At 40.2% G+C, this 24077-nt stretch overlaps 1 protein-coding gene across 4 annotated transcripts in view; it reads left to right on the forward strand.

Annotated features, from left to right (window-relative positions):
• RYR3 (ryanodine receptor 3) overlaps positions 1-24077 on the forward strand; it is a 658838-nt gene that overhangs the window by 580735 nt on the left and 54026 nt on the right. For all 4 annotated transcript variants that reach the window (XM_075844915.1, XM_075844916.1, XM_075844917.1 and 1 more), the window contains 3 exons: positions 4782-4886; positions 6953-7034; positions 11271-12586. In XM_075844915.1, coding sequence (XP_075701030.1) covers positions 4782-4886; positions 6953-7034; positions 11271-12586 — 1503 coding nt within the window. The remainder of the gene's footprint in view (positions 1-4781; positions 4887-6952; positions 7035-11270; positions 12587-24077) is intronic.

A 24077-nucleotide genomic window follows, 5' to 3' on the forward strand; every position in this document is an offset into this window, starting at 1 on the left:
TACATTATCATGTCGGCAGGGCATCTAGCTGTTTACACCGGTAGGTGTGCTGCTGAAAACGATAATATAAAAGTCTTTTAAAACGATACGATTAGTAGATGAACGAGTGTTTGCTCGTTTATCTACTGATCGCTGCCCTGTTTACACAATTATAGGCAACGAGCGTTATATGAATGCTTGTCTGCCCGATAATTGCCCAGTGTGAAAGGGCCTTAGGCGCGAATGTCTGGATCTTTCCAGGCGTACACGCTAACCGTAGGGAAAAATTTATGTGAATGGGACCTTATGTGTATTTTGCCTAAGGTCTCACTGTTCTCCTGCTGCTCATATATGCACCACACCATATATATACTGTACTTTTTTCTTTTTTTTACTAGAAATATACCATATATATATCCTATCATAGTAATTTTTTTTTCAGTTTATTTAACAAAAATCAGAAAATCGAGATTTAAATCGAAAATCGTCCATAGTGTTAAAAAAAAATCTAGATTCTATTTTTGGGCAAAATCGCCCAGCCCTATGTCAGAGTGACAGATATGATATCACTAAAGTATATGTTTACCTTTTAATACTATATCATTTTTTGATCTATGCTGAATGATTTAAAAATATATCTTCATAGAGTCAGAGCTCTGTTTTTTTTTCTGTCACTTCATCAAGAGGAAAGATCAATGGTCTGATGAAGACACCGGTTCGGTGTCGAAACGCATCACCCTATTAAAAACTACAACTACGCTTAACGAGATTGATGACCTCTTTCCTCTTGATGAAGTAGCGCTAATTGACTTCCCAATTTTCTTGCATCTAATGCAAAACTACGCGGTGGAGCCTTGCAGTCCCACCGGATAGGAAGTAGCTGCAACTATATCATTCCTTGCATGTAATCAGAGTTGTGCCTGAACATCGCTAAACCATCCCAGGTGAGGGTTACCCCTACACCTCTATCGTTTTCTTCCTTATTATTGGGATTTCTGCACCATGAAGCGCTTTCTTCTTTGATTTTTCAGATTTACACGTTTTTTCTGTTACAGAACTCCTAATCTTATGGATAGACATACAGTTAAATGATAAAATTCTGTCTGTTTGCAGCATCCAATAAGGGGAGTTTACTGCACACTCTATTAGTATTGAGTTCAAAACAGTACAGATGTGTCCACCCTTATGGTTTTTTGAATTGCGTTAATTTATACAATGTGTCGTGATATTAATTCAATACAATATCACGCCATCCAGGTAAAAAAAAACGTATACTTTTTTTTTTTAACATGGGAGTCTATAGCCGACGGATAGCATCAGTCAGAGGCATCTATCACAGCCATCCAGTAAAATAACATACTAAAAAGGATGCAGCCAGTATCTAGGAGTGATTGGTTGTTTTTTCATAATGTTCTTTTATAATGTTCTGCCAATCCCAGCCGATAAACACTTTAAATGCTGCGGTCAATAGTGACTGTGGCATTTAAGTGGTTGGACGGCGGGAACGGGCTCCCTCTGTCACCCGTCAGTGGCCTGTGTAAGCCGGCCAGGAGCCTAACAAAGTTCCCCAGACCCGCCATGAATGAATGCCTATTAGGCTATGCCAGATGCACGTCCTAATAGACTGCCTAATAGTGGCAACTGTTTTACAGTTATACCAAATCATTACATTAGTGATCAGAAGACCGCATAGTGAAGTGCCCTAGTGGGACTAGATAAAATAATTAAAGACCATTTATTAACCCCTTAACGACCGCCCTCCATCTTTTGACGGCAGGCGGTACAGGTGCATCGTCTCCTTTAAGTAGGAGCTGTAACTTACAGCTCTTGAACTCAGAGCAGCCTGCTGAACACAGCTGGAATTGGAAAACATTCTGACCCCAGCTGTTTAATCCTTTGATTGCCCCAGTCCGTGTTCGCGGCATGATCAAAGGGAACTGCCGTCTTCGATCGCGTCATTGGAAACCCGGTGACACAATCAAAGACCGGGGGATCCCCCTCCAGTCAGTCCTGGGGACCTAGAAAGAACCCCATGGCTGTCTGTTCCGTTTGCCTGCTGTTAGGGCAGCCTGTGACACAGTGTAATGTATTATAATGTACATTATAAGTAAAAAGTTAAATTGTAAATAAAGTTATCCCTTAATGTAATTTAAAAATAGTGTCCCAAAAAAGTCATTATTTTGCAAAAAATATATTTTGTTGCCCATACATTACATATATTCGGTATCCACACGACCATAATAACCAGAATAATTACTTTAAAAGGTTATTTAGCGTGAAACGTGAAAGGGATAAAAAAAAAAAAACAATGCAGAGAATCACCTTTTCCTTTATTCACGCTTTAAAAAGAAATTATATAACTTACAAAGTGAATAATTCTCCCGCATAAAACAAGGTCTCATACAGCTACATCAATGAAAAAATAAAAAAGTTATAGCTGCTGAAAGGCAGAGAGGCAAAAACGGAAAAATGTAGCTAGTTTCAGGCTCAGTCATTAAGGGATTAAAAAATGCACTGTTAGGCCTTGTTCACACGAACGTGTTTAACGTCCGTGATACGCACGTGAAAATCACGCGCGTCGCACGGACCTATGTTAGTCAATGGGGCCGTTCAGACATTCCGTGATTGTCACGCAGCGTGTGTCCGCTGCAAAAAACTCACGACATTTTTCACGCATCACGCACCCTTTGAAGTCAATGGTGCGTGAAAATCACGCGCAGCACATGGAAGCACTTCCGTGTGTCACGCGTGATTCGCGCAACAGTAGATCAAGAAATGAAGGGAAAAATAAAACCACTTCCTTCATTTATTTTTCTAAACATCAAAACCGCGTGTCATAAGGATGGCATATGCGTGAAAATCACGCAGCCACGCAGCAAACACTTATGACACACTGAACTGCAACGCGCAAAAAACGCAGTGTAAAATTTGCACCTGTTTCTGCATCAAAACGTAAAAAACGCGTCTAAAAACACATTTAAGAAAGCAGTATTAGGCCTTATTCACGCGACCGTGTTCAGTCTGTGATATACGAACCGTTTGTCCGCTGCATTTCCCGGACCGAACACAGTTCAGGGAGCCGGGCTCCAAGCATCATAGTTATGTATGACGCTAGGTGTCCCTGCCTCCCTGTGGGAATACTGTCCCGTATGGAAAACTATGCATAAAAGTATGCAGCATATCCGACCTAGAACCCGGAGGGAATTCCACCCGATTTTCATGTGGAATCTCCTCTGCGGAAAGCAGTGGTCGAAAAAAAAAAAAGGCGCTAATATTTACCCCGGGCGTTGTGATAGCATTGCGTCACTCAGTTCTGCGTGCAGTCTGGCCTCTTTGAGATGATGCTGCAGCCCACGTGACCGCTGCAGCCCGTGATTGGCTTCAGCAGTTAAATGGGATGAAACGTCATCCCAGGATAGCGGCCTAGACGGAGAACAGAGGAACGAAAGTATTAACGTTTTTATTCATTTGAAATGAAAATAGAGGTTTTTTTTCTGATGTGTGATTTTTGTGGCGGAATCGCAGCGTTTCCACAACAAAAGTCGCAAAACAATTGATTTTGAATGGGGAAAACCCGCAACAAAAGAGCAATGAATATGCAGCATAAATTGACATGCTGCGGATTTAAAAACCGCCCTACAGGTCAATTTATGAATGTTTTTTCTGCAGATTTTTTCTGCAGTGTGTGCATGAGATTTGTTTAAATCTCATCCACTTTGCTTCTCCTGCTGTTGAATTTCCGCACAGAATTCCATTGTGGAAATTTTGCAGCATTTATGCTACATGGGAACCCAGCCTTAAAGGGTGACTAAAGAAGTCTATGAGCCCGTACTCCGTTACATCGTCTTTCCGGAACAAGCCAAACAGAAACGCTTCTGCCTCTTCGTTTGAGTGATTGGTGGGGGTCTCAGTGCTCGGACCCCCGCCAATTAAAACTTCTGACATGTCCCTATGACATGTCAGAAGTTTGTCAGACGTTTAATTACACTTTAAAGTGGTTTTCCGAGTTAAAAAAAACGATCCTCCGTTGTTCCCGGTGCTCCCCGCCGCTGTGTGTTGACAAGGCCGCAGCGATGGTGTTTCCGTATAAACACGTGAACGCTGCAGCCAATCGTGGATCTTAGTGCACAGGTAGTAGCTTGGAAGCGCGTGTGTGTTTGTGCGTAAACGCCCCGAAATACGCCTGAAAACACTGTGTGTGGACATACCCTTAGATTGTCTACATGTCTTGTTTGAAAAAAGGAAAAAAAAAAAAAGAGCCATAACCCTTAGGCTTCATTCACATCTGCATCGGGACTCCGTTCATGGGTTCCATCGGACCTTTCCGTAAGGGCAACCCATGAATCCAAACTGAAACAAATGGAAACCATAGGTTTCCGTTTGCATCACCATTGATTTCAATGGTGACGGATCCAGTGCAAATGGTTTCCGTTTGTCACCGTTGTGTAAGGCTTCCATTGTTTTGACGGAATGAATATCACAGTCGCCTGCGGTATTGTCAAAACGACGGAACCCTTACACAACGGTGACAAACGGAAACCATTTGCACCGGATCCGTCACCATTGAAATCAATACCTATGGTTTCTGTTTGTTTGTTTGGATCCCGTTTATGGACGGAAAGGTCTGACGGAACCAATGAATGGAGTCTCAACGCAGATGTGAAAGAAGCCGTAGCAATTAATTTACCTCCTCATGTAGACGACAAAAATAACTGAAGGAAATCAACCAGATATGCTACAGCACAGCACCAATGCATTGTTTTCTCTTCTCATCCAATGTACTCATTCTCCTCTGTCTGCAGGGTCCATGTATAGGTAACCAGCAGAGTTTGGCACACAGCAGGTTGTGGGATGCAGTGGTCGGTTTCCTCCATGTTTTTGCCAACATGCAAATGAAGCTGTCACAGGTAATGTTTAGAGTAATAATTATACTTGTGTTTTGCTGGTTTACTGTTGACCTTTTATTTGCTACAAAATAAATGTAAGTTTCCAAATTGTCAGTTCTAGGCCATGTACACCTTTGAAATTGTTGTTTGTTTGTTTGTTTGTTTGTTTGTTTTATAAAAAAAAATGTCTATCCGTGTGTTTAGTGCAACTTTCTAAATACTGTTTATTAAAAATTATTTGTACTTTTTGAGAGACAGCTGCTTTGTATCCTGTTTAAAGAGCAGTTGTATCTAGCGCTGAAACCTGAATCCGTCAGGTCAGCGGCACAAACGGGTTCAGTGTCAGCGGGTCTGACACGCATGATCGAGCTGTTGCTGATCACACCTAAGTTCATAACTTAGATGTGATCAATTACAGGTGGATCCTACGTGTCAGAGATACACAGGAACCGCTGACACTGAACCCGTCAATCCCGCTGACCTGACGGATTCAGGTCTCCGCACTAGATACAGCTGCTATTTATTCAGGATACAAAGCAGCTGTCTCTCAAAAAGTGAAAATAATTTTTAATAAAAAGTATTTAGCAAGTAGCACCAAACACACTGATAGACATGTTTATATATAATGGTTTCAAAGGTGTACATAGCCTTTAATCTAAACTGATAATAGCGTAGTTATTGGGAATTTGCATGTTCCAACACTATAGCACACTGAAAAATGGTGTTGTTTCATAGAATATTCCTGACAATGGGGGAAATTTAAGAACGGCTTTACAAAACTTTTTTTTAAGTTAAAAGGTCGCGGATTATGCCACATGCAAATTATTTCATAAATGTGTAGGAGAATAGTTGGAATGGCCACCAATGGCCTGACAAATTGACTATAATTCACACCAGAAACTGGCGGAAATTATAGCAGGAATCTCCTCCAGCTCGTCGCTGGTGTAGATTTCAGTTTGCCGTCTAGACTGCCAAAGATGCAACAAATTTATTATAGGTGTGCGCCTCTTAATGACTTTGTAGCATCTTATTCCAGCGGGCGTCAATCAAAGACTGGTGTTTGAAACGCCAGACTTAGTAAATCTGCCCCAATGCATCTGAGAAATTGGAAATCTATAGAAGAGAAATGGCATTTTTTCTACATAATACAAAATTGTCTATAAAGTTGTGTCTTTTTTTCCAACCTTAAAGTGTAACTATTAAAATACAGATTTAAGTCAATCTAATACAAAATGCATGTTACCATGAAGTTTTGATCCAGTGGAAGGGAAATACAAAACCTCTATGAAGTAATAGGCTCCAGAAAAAGCCGCTACATTCTAGCTATGATCAGAACCCAACTATTAGACATTGATAGGATTTCACAGGGATATGGCAACAAAGTCTACCATGAGACAATCCCTATTATTTACTTTGGTTACACATCTCTGATCCCTCTCTAGCCAATACATCATAGAAGGCTACTCATCAGTCAGGCTTGATTAATTTTTTACTGTACCGAGTCAGATGTAAATAAGTAAATACTATAATATTGCAGTGCTGTAGAAAACTGCTCTCTGGATCAAGTCTTTTACAAAAGCTTTAATGACCCTCGTAGATGGCAGCTCGTCTTCTGGAGTCTCCCATGAGGCTTTACATTCCCTGTATTGTCTTGTCATGTTTAGTCCATTCTGTGGTATGCTTCTGGGTTTTGATTGGCATAAAACCTGTTAAGCTGACAAGTAAATGGACTTCTGTAATGACGGTTTAAATATGGCAAGAACATACTGTGTTCTCAAAGTTTGCTGTCAAATATCTGTATAGCACTGATAACTTGTCCTATCATTTTGATGTCCAACCCATGACCATATTTATTTAGGGTATATAAACAGTATAGGACACAGAGTATCAAGTAGAGAGCCATTACGAAGTGTGTTGAATCTTCATTCTTGCAGACTTACATAGCAATAAAGGAATGTACAGCAAGTAGAAATATACTCACAAATTATGACATTATGAAGCTGGACAGTTGTTTCAGAGTTCTAAAGTATACCATGTATTTTATAAACTGGGTTTTTTATTTTGTAATTGTGTTTTTTTTCTTCAAGGATTCTAGCCAGATTGAACTCCTTAAAGAACTTTTAGATCTCCTTCAAGACATGGTTGTGATGCTGCTTTCCCTTCTAGAAGGTAGGGATTACATTATACTGTAGATAAATGTGAATATGTTTACTTTTATTTGTTGAAATAGTTGTAAACCTGCCAGTATAAGGGTGGTCTTACACAGCCCGACGTGGGCTGTGTAAATGAGCGCCGATCAACGAGACAGGTCCTTGATCGGCGCTTGTTTGCTCCTTTCACATGGAGCTTGTATGGGGACAAGTGGTCGTTACTCCGATCGTTTGTCCTCATACATTTCTATCGTGTCTGCAGCATGTCTGTCTGTTTACACAGGAAGATGTGCTGCTGAGGGCGAGAATATTTTCGGAATTTAAAAGGCTACAATCAGCCGATGAACAATCTCTTGCTCGTTCAACGGCTGATCGTTGCCCTGATTGCACAGGGCAATGATCGGAAACGAGCGTTCTGTGAATGCTCGTTTGCCCGATAATTGGCCCATGTGAAAGGGCCTTAACTAAGCATAGTATTGCATTATTAGGCAGTATTAGGCTTCGTTCACATCTGCGTCACAGCTCCGTTCAGGCGTTCCGTCTGAACTTTCCGTCAGAACGGAACCCTGACTGAAACACAGGAAACCATGGGTTTCCATTTGCACAACGATTGATTTCAATAGTGATGGATCCGGTGCAAATGGTTTCCGCTTGTCTCCGTTGTGCAAGGTTTCCGCCGTTTTTTCTGTCCCACAGATCAGCAGAATCAAGTGAACATTGCTGGCCCTTCAATGCAGCACAGCCCTAGTCCAGTGTATGGGGCTGAGCTGCAGCACCAGGCAATAGCCATATGTACGGATGATTTACTGTTTTGTTCTGCTGATTGGTCAAGGTCCTAGGGGTCGGAACTAAGCCCCACTAAAAGGGGTATTTCCAATTTAGACATTTATGGCATATCCACAGGATATGCTTAAAATGTCTGATAGATGCGGGTTCCAGGCGAAGACTAGTGGAGATGGGGCCGCACATGCTACTCTATGGTCCGTGACCCCCTCTCCATTACCCCCCTGCCTGGAATCTGCATCCAGCGGCCATGTCACTAGGAAGGATAGACCATCAGTGTGTTTTCCCTGAAAATCCTTTTAATACCTTTCATATATGTGAGCAACACTATATTACACAGTCCAGGTTTAGTATTGTCTGGTTTAACCATTCATGTTATAACGCCATCATACAAATTACAATTGGAAGATACATAATTAATGATTCCAGTTTATAATTTTCTCTGCGAGTTGGTTAAACCAGCTTATTAAAAATAATGGTGGTGAGGGTGTTAGATACAATAGCCATGTGTATGCGCACAGCACAACTTGCTATCTACTATATATATACCAAATTCCCTCCATGTTAAATCATATATCTATCTGCCATGATGAAGCACATTGGAAGTTTTAAATAGGCTTGAGGGACAGATTAACTGGAGGCATAGTATTTTATCAGTGAATTACATAAATTGCTTGTGACTTTCTCATGTGGAGAGAAGGGTGGTTCAAGTTGGAGGCAGAGGTGAGTTATGTGGAAAAAAGTAGAACCAAAGTAGAGCGCTGCTACCATCAGGAATAGACCAGGTAAGTAATTATAACAGCTTTATTTAGAAAAAGCAATGGGCTACGTGTTTCAACGTCGGACAAGCATCTTCGTCAGGCCAAGTTGGAGGCAGGAATAGTTCAGATGAGGGAAAGTTGAGCAAGATATCTGCACTATCCTGTCCCCTGCTTTTTTTAAGACCCTTTTAGGCTGGGTTCACGTTTTAACCTCGAATTACGTCCGAAAATATGGCTCCAATGTGCCGACAAACATCTGCCCATTCATTTGAATGGGCTTTACGATGTTCTATGCCGACGGTCATTTTGTTTACGCGCCGCTGTCAAATGACGGTGCGTAAAAAAGACGCCCGCGTCAACGAAGTGCCTGTCACTTCTTGGGATGTAGTTGGAGCCGTTTTCCATTGGCACCATAGAAAAACAGCTCCAATTACGTCCGTAATGGACGCAGCGAAAAACGCCGGCAACATGCCATTACGTCTGAAATTCAGGAGCTGTTTTCTCCTGAAAACAGCTCTGTGATTTCAGCCGTAATGGACGCTGCCGTGTGAACATACCCTTATACTGGCCAATTATCAGGCAAATGAGAGTTCATAGAACGCTCGTTGCTGATACGTTCCCTGTGCCAACAGGGCAGCGATCAGCAGATGAACGAGAAAACGCTCGATCATCTGCTGATCGTATCGTTTTCAATGTGTCAAATATTATCGTTGTCGATAGCACATCTCCCGGTGTAAACAGGGAGACGTGCTGCCAACATGATAATAATGTATGGGGACGAGCGATTGAAGTAATGAGAGCTCATCCTCATACCAGCTCCTTGTGACTGGAGCAAACTAGCGCCGATCAATGAGCTGTCTCGTTGATCGGCGCCCGTTGCTTTGGCCATGCTTGGCCGGTGGAATTAGCTGAGTAATCAGCACTATCTGGTATTCTGAACAAGACTGTCCTAATGATATACTGTACATAGATTACTCAATCTCTTATTTTAATATGTCATTCAACTAGCTCCATTCTTCAGTGATGGATATAATATTGGATGATGGGCCATTAACATGTTTGCTCAATTAGGGTGTAAACACACGTCTGAAGGTTGGCTGCACTTAGTCCTTGTTCACACAGTGCAGATTTGATGCAGATTTTGCATGTATTTTTTAAACATAAACCAGTAATGAACCCTAAACAGAAGATATATATAAAGGGAGGCCTTAAAGTATCTCCTCTCCTGGATGCAATTCAGGTTTTGGCTTAAAAAAATTCATGCAAAATCTGTATTTGGAGTCACACATTGCATATTTGTTGCAGATTTTGATCCAAAGCCAGAAATGGATCCAGGAGGAAAGACAAGTATAAGGATATATATATATATATATATATATATATATATATATATATATATATATATATATATATATATATTAGGATATATATATATATATGTATTAGGATATATATATGTATTAGGATATATATATATATATACATATATATATATATATATATATATATATATATATATATATATATATATATATATATATTATATATATATATATATATATACATATCGTAATACTTGCCTTTCCTCCTGGATCCATTTCTGGCTTTGGATCAAAATCTGCAACAAATATGCAATGTGTGAATCCAGCCTTGCATCTATAACTATAATGGGTCCTTGTGTCTGTTTCAGATATCTCGTTTACCTAAAACTAGAATGAGTTCCACTGTGTGCTTGTCTTAAAATATAAGAAATGGTGAAACATAAAGGCTAGTGGTGCTAAATTGTAAATACTGGGCTCTTTCAATGTGGGTGCTATGTAGTTCTATTCTAGAAATCGCTTGTTATAACTCCTTCATATCCAATAATACATAAGTTGCTGAACACCAAATTATGGATTTAAGGCCAGCTGTCTCCTCTGTGGAAGATGAATTAAATCCTTCCTTGTTAGCAATATACCAACTATATTTGCATATGCTTTGCATTTTAATTTCTTCTTCCTTCTAAAAAAAATGCAAGCAGAAAAATAGAAAGTAAGTAGAAAAATGGAACAAACTGATTTTGAGGAGATTAAGAGCACAGGAAAGATGGCATCATCAAAACGTAATAAAATATAAAGTGATACCTTATTCCTATTGGTGACATCTAATATGAAATGTTAGTCTTTCAGTAGTGTGTTCAACCTAAATATACAAAAACTGAGCCATGATAACAAAAAAAAAAACATGGTTAGACTCGTAAGGTTAAAAACACTCACAGAGGTAGAAAATGCTCCACGTAACCGGATAGAAATAAATGAAAAATGTAATAAACCTTTATGTTATTATTGTGTTATACCTTAGAGGGGATTAACCTGTTCAGGACCCTCATCTTTTAGCAAGAAAAAAGAGCAGCTACAGTGTCTCTCTTGCTCGGGAGGACCTGGCACATCCATTATTTTAGTCAGGACTATGTAACGCTTTGTTTCCCCTGTGGTGGTGCTGCAGGCGAATTGAACACTTGATGCCAGGTTCCCAACAGCAGGAAACACTGTAAGCAGTATTTCTTCGAGGGAACATTTTAACAAAGGCATTGTCCAAATCCTCTATGTAATGCAATAAAATTGACTCACTGGATTGATAAGAATCTTTACTGATGTTATCTTAGTCATATTACGACCTTGAGTTGTGTAGGCAATTATTAATATTGGATTGGATTTTTCCTTATTTTGCAGGAAATGTAGTGAATGGGACTATTGGAAAACAAATGGTTGACACGCTTGTGGAGTCATCTAGCAACGTTGAAATGATACTGAAATTCTTTGATATGTTCCTAAAGTTGAAAGACCTAACCAGCTCTGATGCATTTAAGGAATATGACCCAGAAGGAAAGGGTATTATTTCAAAAAAAGAGTTCCAAAAAGCCATGGAGGGACAAAAACAATATGCTCAGTCAGAAATTGAATTTCTTCTCTCCTGTGCAGAAGCGGATGAAAATGACATGTTTAACTATGTAGAGTTTGTGGACCGATTCCACGAACCAGCTAAAGACATTGGTTTTAATGTAGCTGTTTTGTTGACCAATCTCTCAGAGCACATGCCAAATGACTCTCGTCTCCAGTGTTTATTAGACCCTGCAAACAGTGTTCTGAACTACTTTTCTCCATACTTGGGACGTATTGAGATAATGGGTGGAGCAAAAAGAATAGAGAGAGTGTATTTTGAGATCAGTGAATCCAGCCGAACACAGTGGGAGAAACCACAAGTCAAGGAGTCCAAAAGACAATTTATATTTGATGTGGTCAATGAAGGTGGAGAACAGGAAAAGATGGAACTATTTGTTAACTTCTGTGAGGATACTATTTTTGAGATGCAGTTGGCATCTCAGATCTCGGAATCAGACACAGCTGACAGACCTGAAGAAGAGGAAGAAGATCAACCTCACCACATGATTGAAGTTGGAGAAGAGGATGAGGAGGAGCAGTCTCTAGAATCATCATCTGCTTTCATTGGAGCTTGCACAGCACTTAAGAAAAATATGTCGAATTTCTTAAAAATGTTAACCTTGAAGAACATAAGTAAACAGTTTCGCAAAGTCAAAAAGATGACTCTCAAGGAATTAGTCAAAGTCTTCTTCTCTTTTTTTTGGACGCTGTTTGTTGGTTTGTTCCAATTTGTGTTTACGATAGTATGGGGAATATTCCAGATTCTTTGGAGCACAGTGTTTGGAGGTGGCTTAGTTGAAGGGGCCAAAAACATTAAAGTAACCAAAATTTTGGGAGACATGCCTGATCCCACACAATTTGGAATCCACGATGATGTCTTGGAAGCTGAAAAAGCAGATTCCCCTGAACACGCATCATCTGCCGAGCTTGCACATCTTGTTAAAGGAGACAAGGGAGATATGGATATGCCTGATATTTTTGGCATGCAGACTAAAAAAGAAGGTTCTAAGCATGGCCCAGAAATTGGTCTTGGTGATTTCTCAGAGATTGTAGGCTCAGAGAATGCAACCAGTTTGGAGAGTGCTGTAAAGAAGAAAAAAGCTCTGGTAAGTAGCTTATTTTTATTTTCCTCTTTTGTAGATTTTCCTAGTATTGTATTGGTTTTCTGTCAGTTTATTTATCCTCATTAGTCGCATATATATGTCACTTTAGGTAATCTATTTACTCATATACCTAAGTGCTGGAGGTAAATAGTAATTGTACAGTAGCATGTCATAGACGTCTGTGACTTATGCAGATTTTTTTATGGGTTAAAAAAAAAATCACTTCTAGATTTCATTAACAATGTAACTGGGGTTTCTTTTTGATATAAGTTTTCTCATATTCCCCGCTAAGGCACACGTAGCGAATAGAGGAGTGCTCTTAACTATGTAGGTCTCCGTGTGTCCACTTTGCCTTTGAAGGTTACCACTGCAGTTTGGGGACCCTTAAGTTGGTATGAATTGGTTGTCCGAACCACATGCAAAGTATAACAGAATTCTAAATAGTCCTACATAGTGTACTGTAAGTGTTACTTTACTAAAGATTTTAGCATGTTGATGTGTCAGTAAACCACTTATTGCAGTCATTAAATAATCTACTTCTTGCCTATGTTCTTTTTCCCTTGGTGCAATATCAAAGGAAGTAGATAAATATCTAAGAATGGAGCATTCCTAGAACACAACAGTGTTTGCGTCTTTTCAGAGGCAACTTAGATGTTGCATTGAAGTTAAAGCTGGAGTCTTTCCTCCTCCCTCATTGTCTAGAAGAATTAATGGAGCCAGCCTTGCTAGTTACTTATGCATGCTAGTTGGCAGATGCTCTGGTGTGCGGCCTGAGGGCAACAGTTAATGTTGATTTTCATTTTAATACCCACATTTCTGATGTGACGTTTAACAGTTACAAGAGCCTTATCATGAAACACAAGTTACTATGTATTATTGAGGTTGGCGCAGGGAGAGATGGATAAACTACATACGTTTTTCTGTTGTTCAGAAAGGACATACGCCTTTGAAGGCCAGGGAGTTCAGAAGAACCTGCTTTCTATTTATTAATGATTCTGCTTTTGGGGAACATTATCAAAGAATCAATTTACTGGCTATAACAAGCATTAAGGAATTAAGCCAAGGTCACGCAGTATAATTATAATAGAATACACCACTTATCTGATGTGGAACTGTGATGCACATTTTGTGTTAGATAAAGACAGCAATTAATTCTTAGACCGGGCATATTTTAGGTTATTCTTGGACTTGATGCTGTATTGTTGCAGTATTTGCATCACTAAAATTGCATAAATGTGCTGTAGTTGTATCCAGTAGAAAGGGTATGTTCACACAGGGCGGATGTAAAAGTACACAGCGTATCCACGCTGTACCCCACAGGGAATTCCGGCTAAAAAACTATACAAAATTGTGATGCAGTTTTTCAGATGGAATGTCTGCTGTGGAAAACAGCAGGTTAAAAAAAAAAGGTTATACTTACCCGTAGTGATGGCGACGCGTCACTCTGATGTCCTGCAGACCCGCCTCCTGGGGTGACGTTCCATCCCATGTGACTGCTGCAGTCTGTGATTGGCTGCAGCAGTCACATCGGAAGAAACGTCATCCCAGGAGGCCGAGCTGCAGAACGTCAGAGGGACGCGTCGCCATCACTACGGGTAAGTATAACCTTTTTTTTTTCCTGAGATTTTTGCGGTGTAATCACAGATTTTCCACTGCAAAAATCGCAACATCTGCTATTTGTTGCAGGTTTTTCCTCCCCATTGAATTCAATGGGGAATACCAGAGATTCCACAGCATAAATTCACATGCTGTAGATTAAAAAAACGCACCGCAGGTTAAATTATGAACATCTTTTTTACACAGCCTATAGCTGAGATTTGTTCAAATCTGTTCAAATCATATCCACTCTGCTGCTACTGAATTACACGGCGGATTTTCCGCAATGAAATACGTTGCAGAAAATCTGCAGTATTTAGGCTACGTGTGAACATACCTCAAACGCGACCATTTTCTTACAGGGCAAAATTGTTCATGTTTAGTTCTATGTTAGTTTTGAAAAACAAAAACTGTAAATAAAGATTTTCCCTGTTTTGCGAATGGCAAATAGGTTCGTAATCTTGGGCAAAAATGTAGCGCTATTGTGGAGTTGTCGGTCTGTTTTCCTGTTGCTCCATTTACAGTACATACTGCTATCTGATCTAGAACATTGCAACAACAAAATAATATGTATGTCACATATGGGCGTCATGTGCAAAGACATGCACGAAAACTGTACTTCGACATGGAGTTCTATGTAATGGAATCACAGACTATGTGTGCTGACATTATATTCTCCACTAGAAGCAATTACTATAGGGGACGATACTTCTGTAATACGGCATCTAACATTTTCTTTCTCACAGATTAAAAACCCTTTGTGCCTCAGTATGATATGGTGTTACACAGAAGTTCTGTAGGACCCATAGATTTCCATGGGTGTCATATTACAGATCTGTGCAACCTGGGTCTGTAATATGGCCATGTTTTTGAGGCCTCTTGACTGATGAACACAAACATCAGATGAAGGTACAATTTTTAACATTAGTAAACATTAGGTAAAGCTACAGAGCATTAATACTGTCACAATGACATAGTAAATGTCTAATTTGTGACTTTTTGTTAATGTTGCATTTGCAGCATTTCTGGTTATAAAACAGGCCCAGGCTCTAAGGCTGTGTCCACACTGGCGGCGTGATTTCCATTTTTATAGAATCTATAACATGTAAGATCTTCTTTTAATGGGGCCATCAGGTTTGTTTCTTACTGGATAGGATGGCACAGCATGCTACAATATTCTGAATGTTAAAAAGGAACTGAAACCTGATGGAGATGAATTTACTGAAGCTGGTCAGCCATTTTGGTGGTTATGTAGCTAAATCTTCCGGTCACCAAGTCCACCATCTACATGCAAGTGAATATAAACTCTTTCCATGTCTCTGAATCCTTATGCATGTCACTCCCATATTAATGCACATGTGACTTCTTAAATGAGTACAGATGCACTTATAAACCAATAGGAACAGGTCCGATCACATTCATCTTTGGAGATAGGAATTAGAATTTATCTCCATACACATCAGATTAATATCATCACGATCAGTATGTAAGGGGGCCTCCCAACTGTGCCCTGACTGCACATTTCAATGGAAACGATGACTAGGCATGTTGGATTTCAACATAGCCGATCCTTTCGTTCTGCCAGGAGTTAAGGTGCTACCAGGGTCAACCACATTCTGGAAATGGGATTAACAGATTTATTTAGCAGTGATTGGTTATTAGGGTTAACAATGCATCACATTTTGCAAAATTGTAGCTATAATAAATCTATTTCATTTAGGTTATAACGCAGCTAGTAGTGTATTTGATGGCTGGTCCCTTTTGCATGTCTGTATTATAGAAATAATAATTTTCTCACAATAAAATGCAGACATTCTTGAGCTACCCAGGACACTGGTTACTACTATTCTGTATGCGGCGCCATAAATGTCTTCTGTGGAGACCGAAAGTGTTATATTTGATGGAAAAATCTTTTAGAATTGTAATAGTTTAATGCTTGAACAAATTTGTGGCATTATGTGTGTGGGCAGATTAAACAATAATTGAATATTTTACAGTTCTAATTTAGTATTCATTTGCGTGCTATTAGGGTCCCGATTATGCTCTGCATGCATGAATTATTGGTATTATGCTGTATGTTTAGCTGCTGTAGCTTTTAGGTTTTATGTAGACACGACATTGGGTAGACCTTAATAGGACATGCTTTTATAATACCTTGTGTGAAGTGCTTTACTTCAGCTGATTGACGCTAGGCCTGCTTTGCAGTTACCTAATGTCCTCTATTGGTATTTTAATTATTTGCTTTTTTTTTATTTATTACTATTTTTGAAACTTGTTTTGCTTTTTCTATTCAATGTGATTGCTTTTAAATTTATTTTAGTTGTGCATAACATTTTGTGAATTGAACATTTTATTAGTCTAACTTTGAAAAAGCAGGAATAGGTACTGTCAGTGCACAGCATTAATATCATTATTTTTGCTGTGTTTCTAGCATGCGTTTGTTGTTTTGCTGGATGAACTCCCAATGAGAGACATGGGAGTTTATCTTCCAAAACAAAAAATGCACGCTAAAAACGTAACAAAAACACAAAGTGTGAACCCAGCCTTAGAATGAGCCTGGATGATGACTTATGTCACATGACCTGCAGGAGTTCTTGTATGTAGCATACATGTTAATGAAATTTTTAGTTTAATTCATCATACAAACACAGGGGCCAACATTCCCACCACAGTAGCGGCCAGAAAACACAATGATGGTAATTCAGTTCCATTCAATAATTCAGAGACCAGGGACATTTGGTAAATATGTGAACTGGCAATGATATGCAATTGGAAAAAGATCTGCACGTCTCGTCTCACTAGTCATTAAATCCCAGCGTGTGATTTATGTGTCACAGGCATTGTTGCCTTTTTCCTTCATATTCTGTATTTCATCAGAGATGGACAATTATTTCTCGTCAGTCTAAACTCCCTTATTACCGCAGGATGATGGGTACTCTCAGTGGTAAGGCTTAAGGCTCATGGGTCCCTGTGTAAAAGTTCAGCCTGTCCCAGGTGCAATCATTGTAAGTTGTTTAGCCGTGTTCTTTTGTTTTTTTTAAAAATCTCTTAAACATGTCAAAAGAACAGGAATAAAATAAAAAATGTCTAATTTCACACACGCCATGCGTATAACCTTTACAGAGCTAAGGATGGATCTTACTGTCACTTTTATATGATCAGACCCACTCAGCTATAAACACCATCACATGCATTCCCAGAGCTGCTCCGAGCGGGCGCATTATGACATATGGGTGCACATACACTATGAAGGCTATTCTGGATTCAGGGGCGTTGCAAGAATTCAGCTTGGGCCCCCCTACCCCTCCCCAACACCACCATCATCAGACACCTGCGCGCGCCTATACCCAGACGCCTTGCCCAACAGCCCCCATAGTATAATGCCCCCACACAGTATAATGCTCCCATAGCTGCCCCCACACAGTATAATGCCCCATAACGTATAATGCCCCCCCATACCGTATAATGCTCCCCATATCAGCCGCCAAAGTATAATGCCCCCCATATCAGCCCCCATACAGTATAGTGCCCCCCATATCAGCCCCCATACAGTATAATGCCCCCATATCAGCTCCCCATACAGTATAATGCCCCCATATCAGCTCCCCATACAGTATAATGCCCCCCATATGAGCTTCCCATACAGTATAATGCCCCCCATATGAGCTCCCCATACAGTATAATGCCCCCCATACAGTATAATGCCCCTCCAAATCAGCTCCCATACAGTATAATGCCCCCATATGAGCTCCCCATACAGTATAATCCCCCCATATCAGCTTCCCATACAGTATAATGAGCCCCATATGAGCTCCCCATACAGTATAATGCCCCCCATACAGTATAATGCCCCTCCATATCCGCTCCCATACAGTATAATGCCCCCCATATGAGCTCCCCATACAGTATAATGCCTCCATATCCGCTCCCCATACAGTAAAATGCCCCCCGTATCAGCTCCTCATACAGTATAATGCCCCCATGTAGTATAATGCCCCACATACAGTATAATTTCCCCATATCAGCCACCATGCAGTATAATGCCCCCCCATCTTATCAGCCCCATGCCATATCAGCCCCCCATGCAGTATAATGCCCCCCCCCCGCAATATCAGCCCACCATACAGTATAATGCCCCATAATAGAAAAATAGCATAATTACTTACCTATCCTCGTTCCCACGCCGGCTGGAGGATCCTTCGTCTCCTCCGGTGTGTGCTATGAGTGACTCGGCGCAGACAGGCGCGATGATGTGGCTACATCCCGCCTGCCTGCGTCGAGCCGCTCAGGGCACAGTTAATGCTGGATAAAGGAGACGGCAGCTCCTCGCTCCAGCATTGAATGGAATCGGGACCTCGGTGAGTGACTCGCGACCCCCCCGGAGGTCTTCACACGAATCCCCAGGGGGACGCGACCCACAGTGTGTAATGTAATGTGTTGTATTGTGCAGTTTGCTGTGGAGAGAGGAGGGGGGCTGTAATTTAACGGGCCCCCCCTCTCCTCCGCAAACAGCACAATACAACACAATACATTACAAGGCAACACAATACATTACATTACAATACATTACAAGACAACACAATACAACACAACACAGACTCTGCAGCTCACCTGGAGTCCTCCGCACCGGCTCTTCCACTGCACTGGCTGGAAGACGTGTCACGTGACAACACGGTCACATGGTACACTAAGTGTACCATGTGACCGTAACCAGGAAGTGCCGGCTTCACGGCACGGATTTATTTAACAAGCATGCTGTATGGCAACAGGGGCCCGTGGGCCCTCCAGGCTTAGGGGCCCGGTCGCAACTGCGACCCCTATAGCTACGCCACTGGTTAGATTTATTTAGAAACTTCTTTGAAGTAACTTGTGCCCCCCTGACAGTTACTCTAAATAGTTCATATCTAGTCATGAATATATTCCCATTCTATCTTCAGGGGCGTAGCTATAGGGGGCACAGAGATAGTAGTCTCACCCGGGCCCTGAGCCTGGGCCCAAAACCCCCTCAGCCGTATAAGAAGACACTAGTATTATAAATGATATATGGTAGGTGAGGCCCTGTTATAGATTTTGCATTAGGGCCCAGGAGCTTCAAGTTATGCCTCTCCCTACCTACATTTCTATCTGGAGATATTTCTCAGACTGGATATATGTATAACTGGCGACAGTAAGGGTGTAAGGAGTTCCCTGTATGTAAATGATATAAGCACAGGAAATAATATGTATTATGCCTAAGATGAAGGAATGATTAATAGTCCATTTTATCAGAATAGTATCAGATGAGATTGGAGATTAGCCTGCCTTGGGCCTCGGTCATTTTATGATCGGATTCTATTTTCCTCCATTTCTTATGATGCTGACTGGTTAGACTAAATAATAGTACACAGGTCTGTTGTGCCATTAGTTCTGGTCCCGTCTACTTCTTCTAATACTGATCCAGCAAAGAAGACTGGGAAGGTGGAAGCGGGCCGTGGCATGGCTAGTGCCATAATTATTATATGAGGTGAAGTTGGAAAAATGTCTCCCCTCCCTGATACTCGTTTTGTACATTCATTTGTCCCCAGTCACTTTGTATATTACATAAAAACAGTTATTGTCATGTAACTATTACTTGGCCACCGCACAATATGCGGTTCATTATTTCCTGACATAAACATACAGAATTGCTGACTGAAATATTGTGAGAACTGCCTCTTAGTAGTAGGATATATGGACTCAATTGGCTTCATTTATCAGTTGAAAAACTGGTCTTGTTGCCCATTGCAACAAAAATGAAAGATAAGTTTTAATTGGTTCCTATGGGCATTAAGAAACGTATTTAATTTAGACAATCTTGTTAAATCTCCCCCTGTGTACTGTATGTTTATTTAGAGTGACACAAGACAGGTTCCATTGCAATTGTACTACCATCTCGAGCAGAAGAGCTGGAATGAATTGCAGGATGGTCTAACAACCAAGGGAATTATTCACACTTCTGCTATGTACATTAGGTGCCGCATTCACACGGCTGTATTTTGGTCAGTAATTTGCTCAGTATTTCTAATCCAAAACACGGTAGAGATGCAACTCTTTCCATTATACTTTTTCTGATGTTTTACACTCCTGGTTTTGGCTTTTAAAGGCTATGTACATCTTTGAAATCGTTTTTTTTTTTTTTTTCTCTAATAAAAATGTCTGTTAGTGTGTTTGGTGTAACTTTCTTATTACTTGTTATTAAAAATTAGTTATACTTTTTGAGATACAGCTGTTTTGTATATAGAGCAGCTGTATCTTGTGCTGAGGCTTCAGTGTCAGCGGGTCCTGCGTGTCACTGACACGCACGATTGAGCTGTTATCGATCAAATCTAAGTTCATAACTTAAATGTGATCGATAACAGGTGGATCCTGGGTCTCACAGACACGCAGTATCCGCTGACGTATTCAGGTCTCAGTGCTAGATACAGCTGCTCTATATACAAAGCAGCTGTATCTCAAAAAGTAAAAATAATTTAATAAGAAGTATTTAGAAAGTTGAACCAAACACACTGATACACTTTTATAAAAAAAAAATTGATTTCAAAAAGTGCCACATAGCCTTTAAATACTGATATATAATACTGAACAAAATACTTCCGTGTGAAAGTAACCCTACCATTTATTTGTGAATATCTGAGTGAAATAAAAACTAGTCTTGTTATTGAGTAGAGTGCGTTTCCCAAGTCATTCTGGACCCTCTATGTACAGTAAAATATAATTCCCAGCATTCTGATAAAATAACAACATGATTTGCTATTCACTATTCCTTTATATTTTATTTATTTCATTTTTCTTTTGTTAGTTTTTCATTTGGCTTTTCCTGTTCTTTACAAGTATCGCGTGGCCGTGGCTTCCTCTATTTATTTTATCAACACCCACGTCCATCAATTCCCAAAACTTTTCATTTCTTTACTCATTCTCCAGTCATGAAATGTTCTTTCCATTAATTTTTACGTTATCCTTTTATGACTTCTTTCTATCAATGCCCTTAATGCACACTCATTATGCTCAGTTTTCATTCTATTTTCAATTTATTTTCCTAATTACATCAAATATATGCGTAAGCATCACTGAAATCCAATTGATTTTTCATGTGTTCATGGTTGAGGAACATAACTGGTTCTATTTTTTTGCAATCAGATATTACAGGAACCGATAATGTATACAATTCTAGTATTATATGTTATACATATATTGGTTGAACAACACGTCTGACAGTTCAATTGTTCATAAACAATAATTTCTTGTGCAGTCTACTAAACACAATCCCCATAACATACAAGAACACAATGCAAGAATGAGTAACACAGAAACATCTCTAGTATTCTAGATCCTCATCTACTTTAATGTTAATACTGGATTGTAGTACACTTGCCTCACTTATGTAGTTCTGTACACACAAAGGTTATTGTGTCTTCTGGTTCCTCACCCTTTAGATTTATGAAGCAGGATAAGAAATGAGGTAGAATGCTATAGAATTCACATCTGAAGCCTCTCTTCTCACCTTCCTCCGATTAAAGGGGTTATCCGGGGACCAAAAATTGCCTTGCAATAATATATTTATGGGAATAAATATACTTTTATTTAAAATTCTGTACTAAATGGTGCAGTTCAAACCCGATGAATCGTTTCTGGAAGTCCTCGAGCTTTTCCAATAATAATGACGCTCCGACACGGCCCTACGTGACTGTGGGCTTGCTTCATGTGCTGTTCGCGAATATGACCGCAAGGGCCTGCCACATTGCCTATTGCTTGAGTCCCAAACAGAGCATCAGTTAGTGCTTTGCTCGGGACTCCAGCACTGCTCCCTATGTCCAAATTTGGTAAATTCAGTTGTTTCCTATCGCCGGAGTTCCCGAGCAGAGCATCAGCTGATGCTCTGCCTGGGGACTACAGCATTTCTGCCAACGTCACTGTCACTGTCCATATATGGACAATGACGTCGGCAGCAGTACAGGAGTGCCCGAGCAGAGCATCGGCTGATGCTCTGTTTAGAAACTCCAGTTATAGGAAACCCCTGAGGTCACTGACCATATATGGACAGTGACTTCGGGAGCAGGGCTGGAGTCCCCAGGCAGAGTATCAGCTGATGCTCTGCTCGGGAACTCCAGCGATATAAAAGCCCAGAATTGACCAAATATGGACGTCGGGAGCAGTGCTGGAGTCCTGAGCATAACGCTAGCTGATGCTTTGCTCGGGACTCAAGCAATAGGCAATGTGACAGCCCCTTGCGGCCATGTTCACGAACAGCACATGAAACAAGCCCATGTGGGGCCGTGTCGGAGCGTCATCATTATTAGAAAAGCTCCAGCACTTCTGGGAACAATTCACAAGGTTTGAACTGCACCATTTAGCACAGAATTTTAAATTAAAATATATTAGTAAGTTACTTTGTTTCACATAAATATATTATTGCAATGCAATTTTTTTGTCCCCAGATAACCCCTTTAAGCTTTCTCACTTATTAACCGGTTCAGGACCAGGATATTTTGAACCGTCGGGACTAGACACTGTTTAGCCATTTTTACCACGCACTAAATGGCTATATAACTTTTTTATTTGTTGGGCTAGCGACGTGATTTTTGCATCATTTATTTTCTTATAGTTTTTATACACATTTTTGCTTTCAGAATTTTAAGCCTTATAGTTTGAAAGAAAAATAGTAAAAATATGCTTCTTTACTTTTTAGCTTATTTTTTCTAATAATAATAATATAATATTACCCTATAATACTAAAACTTTTTTATGATAGTCATTGTCTATTGTAAAATTTGAAGTATTACATGTCTATTTTAGGATAATTGGGTTAGGACTAGCGTTCAGACAATGATTGGCGGGGAGAGCATTTTTGGTGGTGTATTTTATGTGTATTTTTTTTATTCAATTTATTCTTTCAATTTTTTCTTTCTTTCTTATGGTCTGAACCTCAAATGTCAGAAAAGAGCATTGAGGGACTTAATTATTTCATTTATTTGACACCATACTTTTCCACTGTAACTTTGGCTTCATATCCGCCCTAGTTACAGGGGAAATCAACCCTGTTGTAGTGACTATTGTCAGTGATAGGGCTATGCTGGGTCTAGTTAGTCCTAGCAGTAGCCTCTCACTAACGGCATCCTGACGATCAAGTGACCAGTCACATGATCACCATGACTAAAAGAGACAGCAGCGCTGCCATTGAGCACTTAGTACGTGAGTACAGAGAAGACAGAACTGGTTCTGTCTACTCTCCAGGGTCCCCTACAGTCTCTGACTGTCGGGCAGTCGAGATTCAGTTGCTCTTGATTGGACAGCCAACTTAAGCCTGTACCCATAATTCTACTGTGACGCGGGCTTTAAGGACCAATATAGTCCGCCGTAAATATGCAGTGGGTGGTCCTGAACCGGTTAATATAGATTCGCTTGTACTACAGACAATAGCAATATTCTTTCCCGCTGAACATTTTCTGCTCGTCGTCCCTGGTTACCAAGAACAGACGCAGGATTATAACTGCCGTGCCTGAAAATGAATGACCTTGGAATTGTCCCTGGGTTTTTCAAAGTGGATATTTCCTTATAATGAAAATGACCTGACAATAACATTTACAATTCACAATCTAAGCAGTGTCAATGAAATGTGTTCAGCAGCTTTATAACTACTGAGCTGGACCCGCTGGGTAACTGAAAAAAGGGGAATAAGGCAACTAAAAGTACGGTAATAACGGCTGTTTTAAGCTAGAAAAGTTGTCAATTCCCAACAATCACAGTGCAGTGGATGGGGAACTCTAGTATAGGAGATGGTTTCTGTTTCAATGCTCCTTATTGTGTTTTCTCATAAAAACACCAACATTTCATAACAAAGGCATAAATGGCATTCTCTACAGTGGGGGCTGTATGGCGTTAT

This window comes from Rhinoderma darwinii, chromosome 12, assembly GCF_050947455.1.
Source record: "Rhinoderma darwinii isolate aRhiDar2 chromosome 12, aRhiDar2.hap1, whole genome shotgun sequence".
Lineage (NCBI taxonomy): Eukaryota > Metazoa > Chordata > Amphibia > Anura > Rhinodermatidae > Rhinoderma > Rhinoderma darwinii.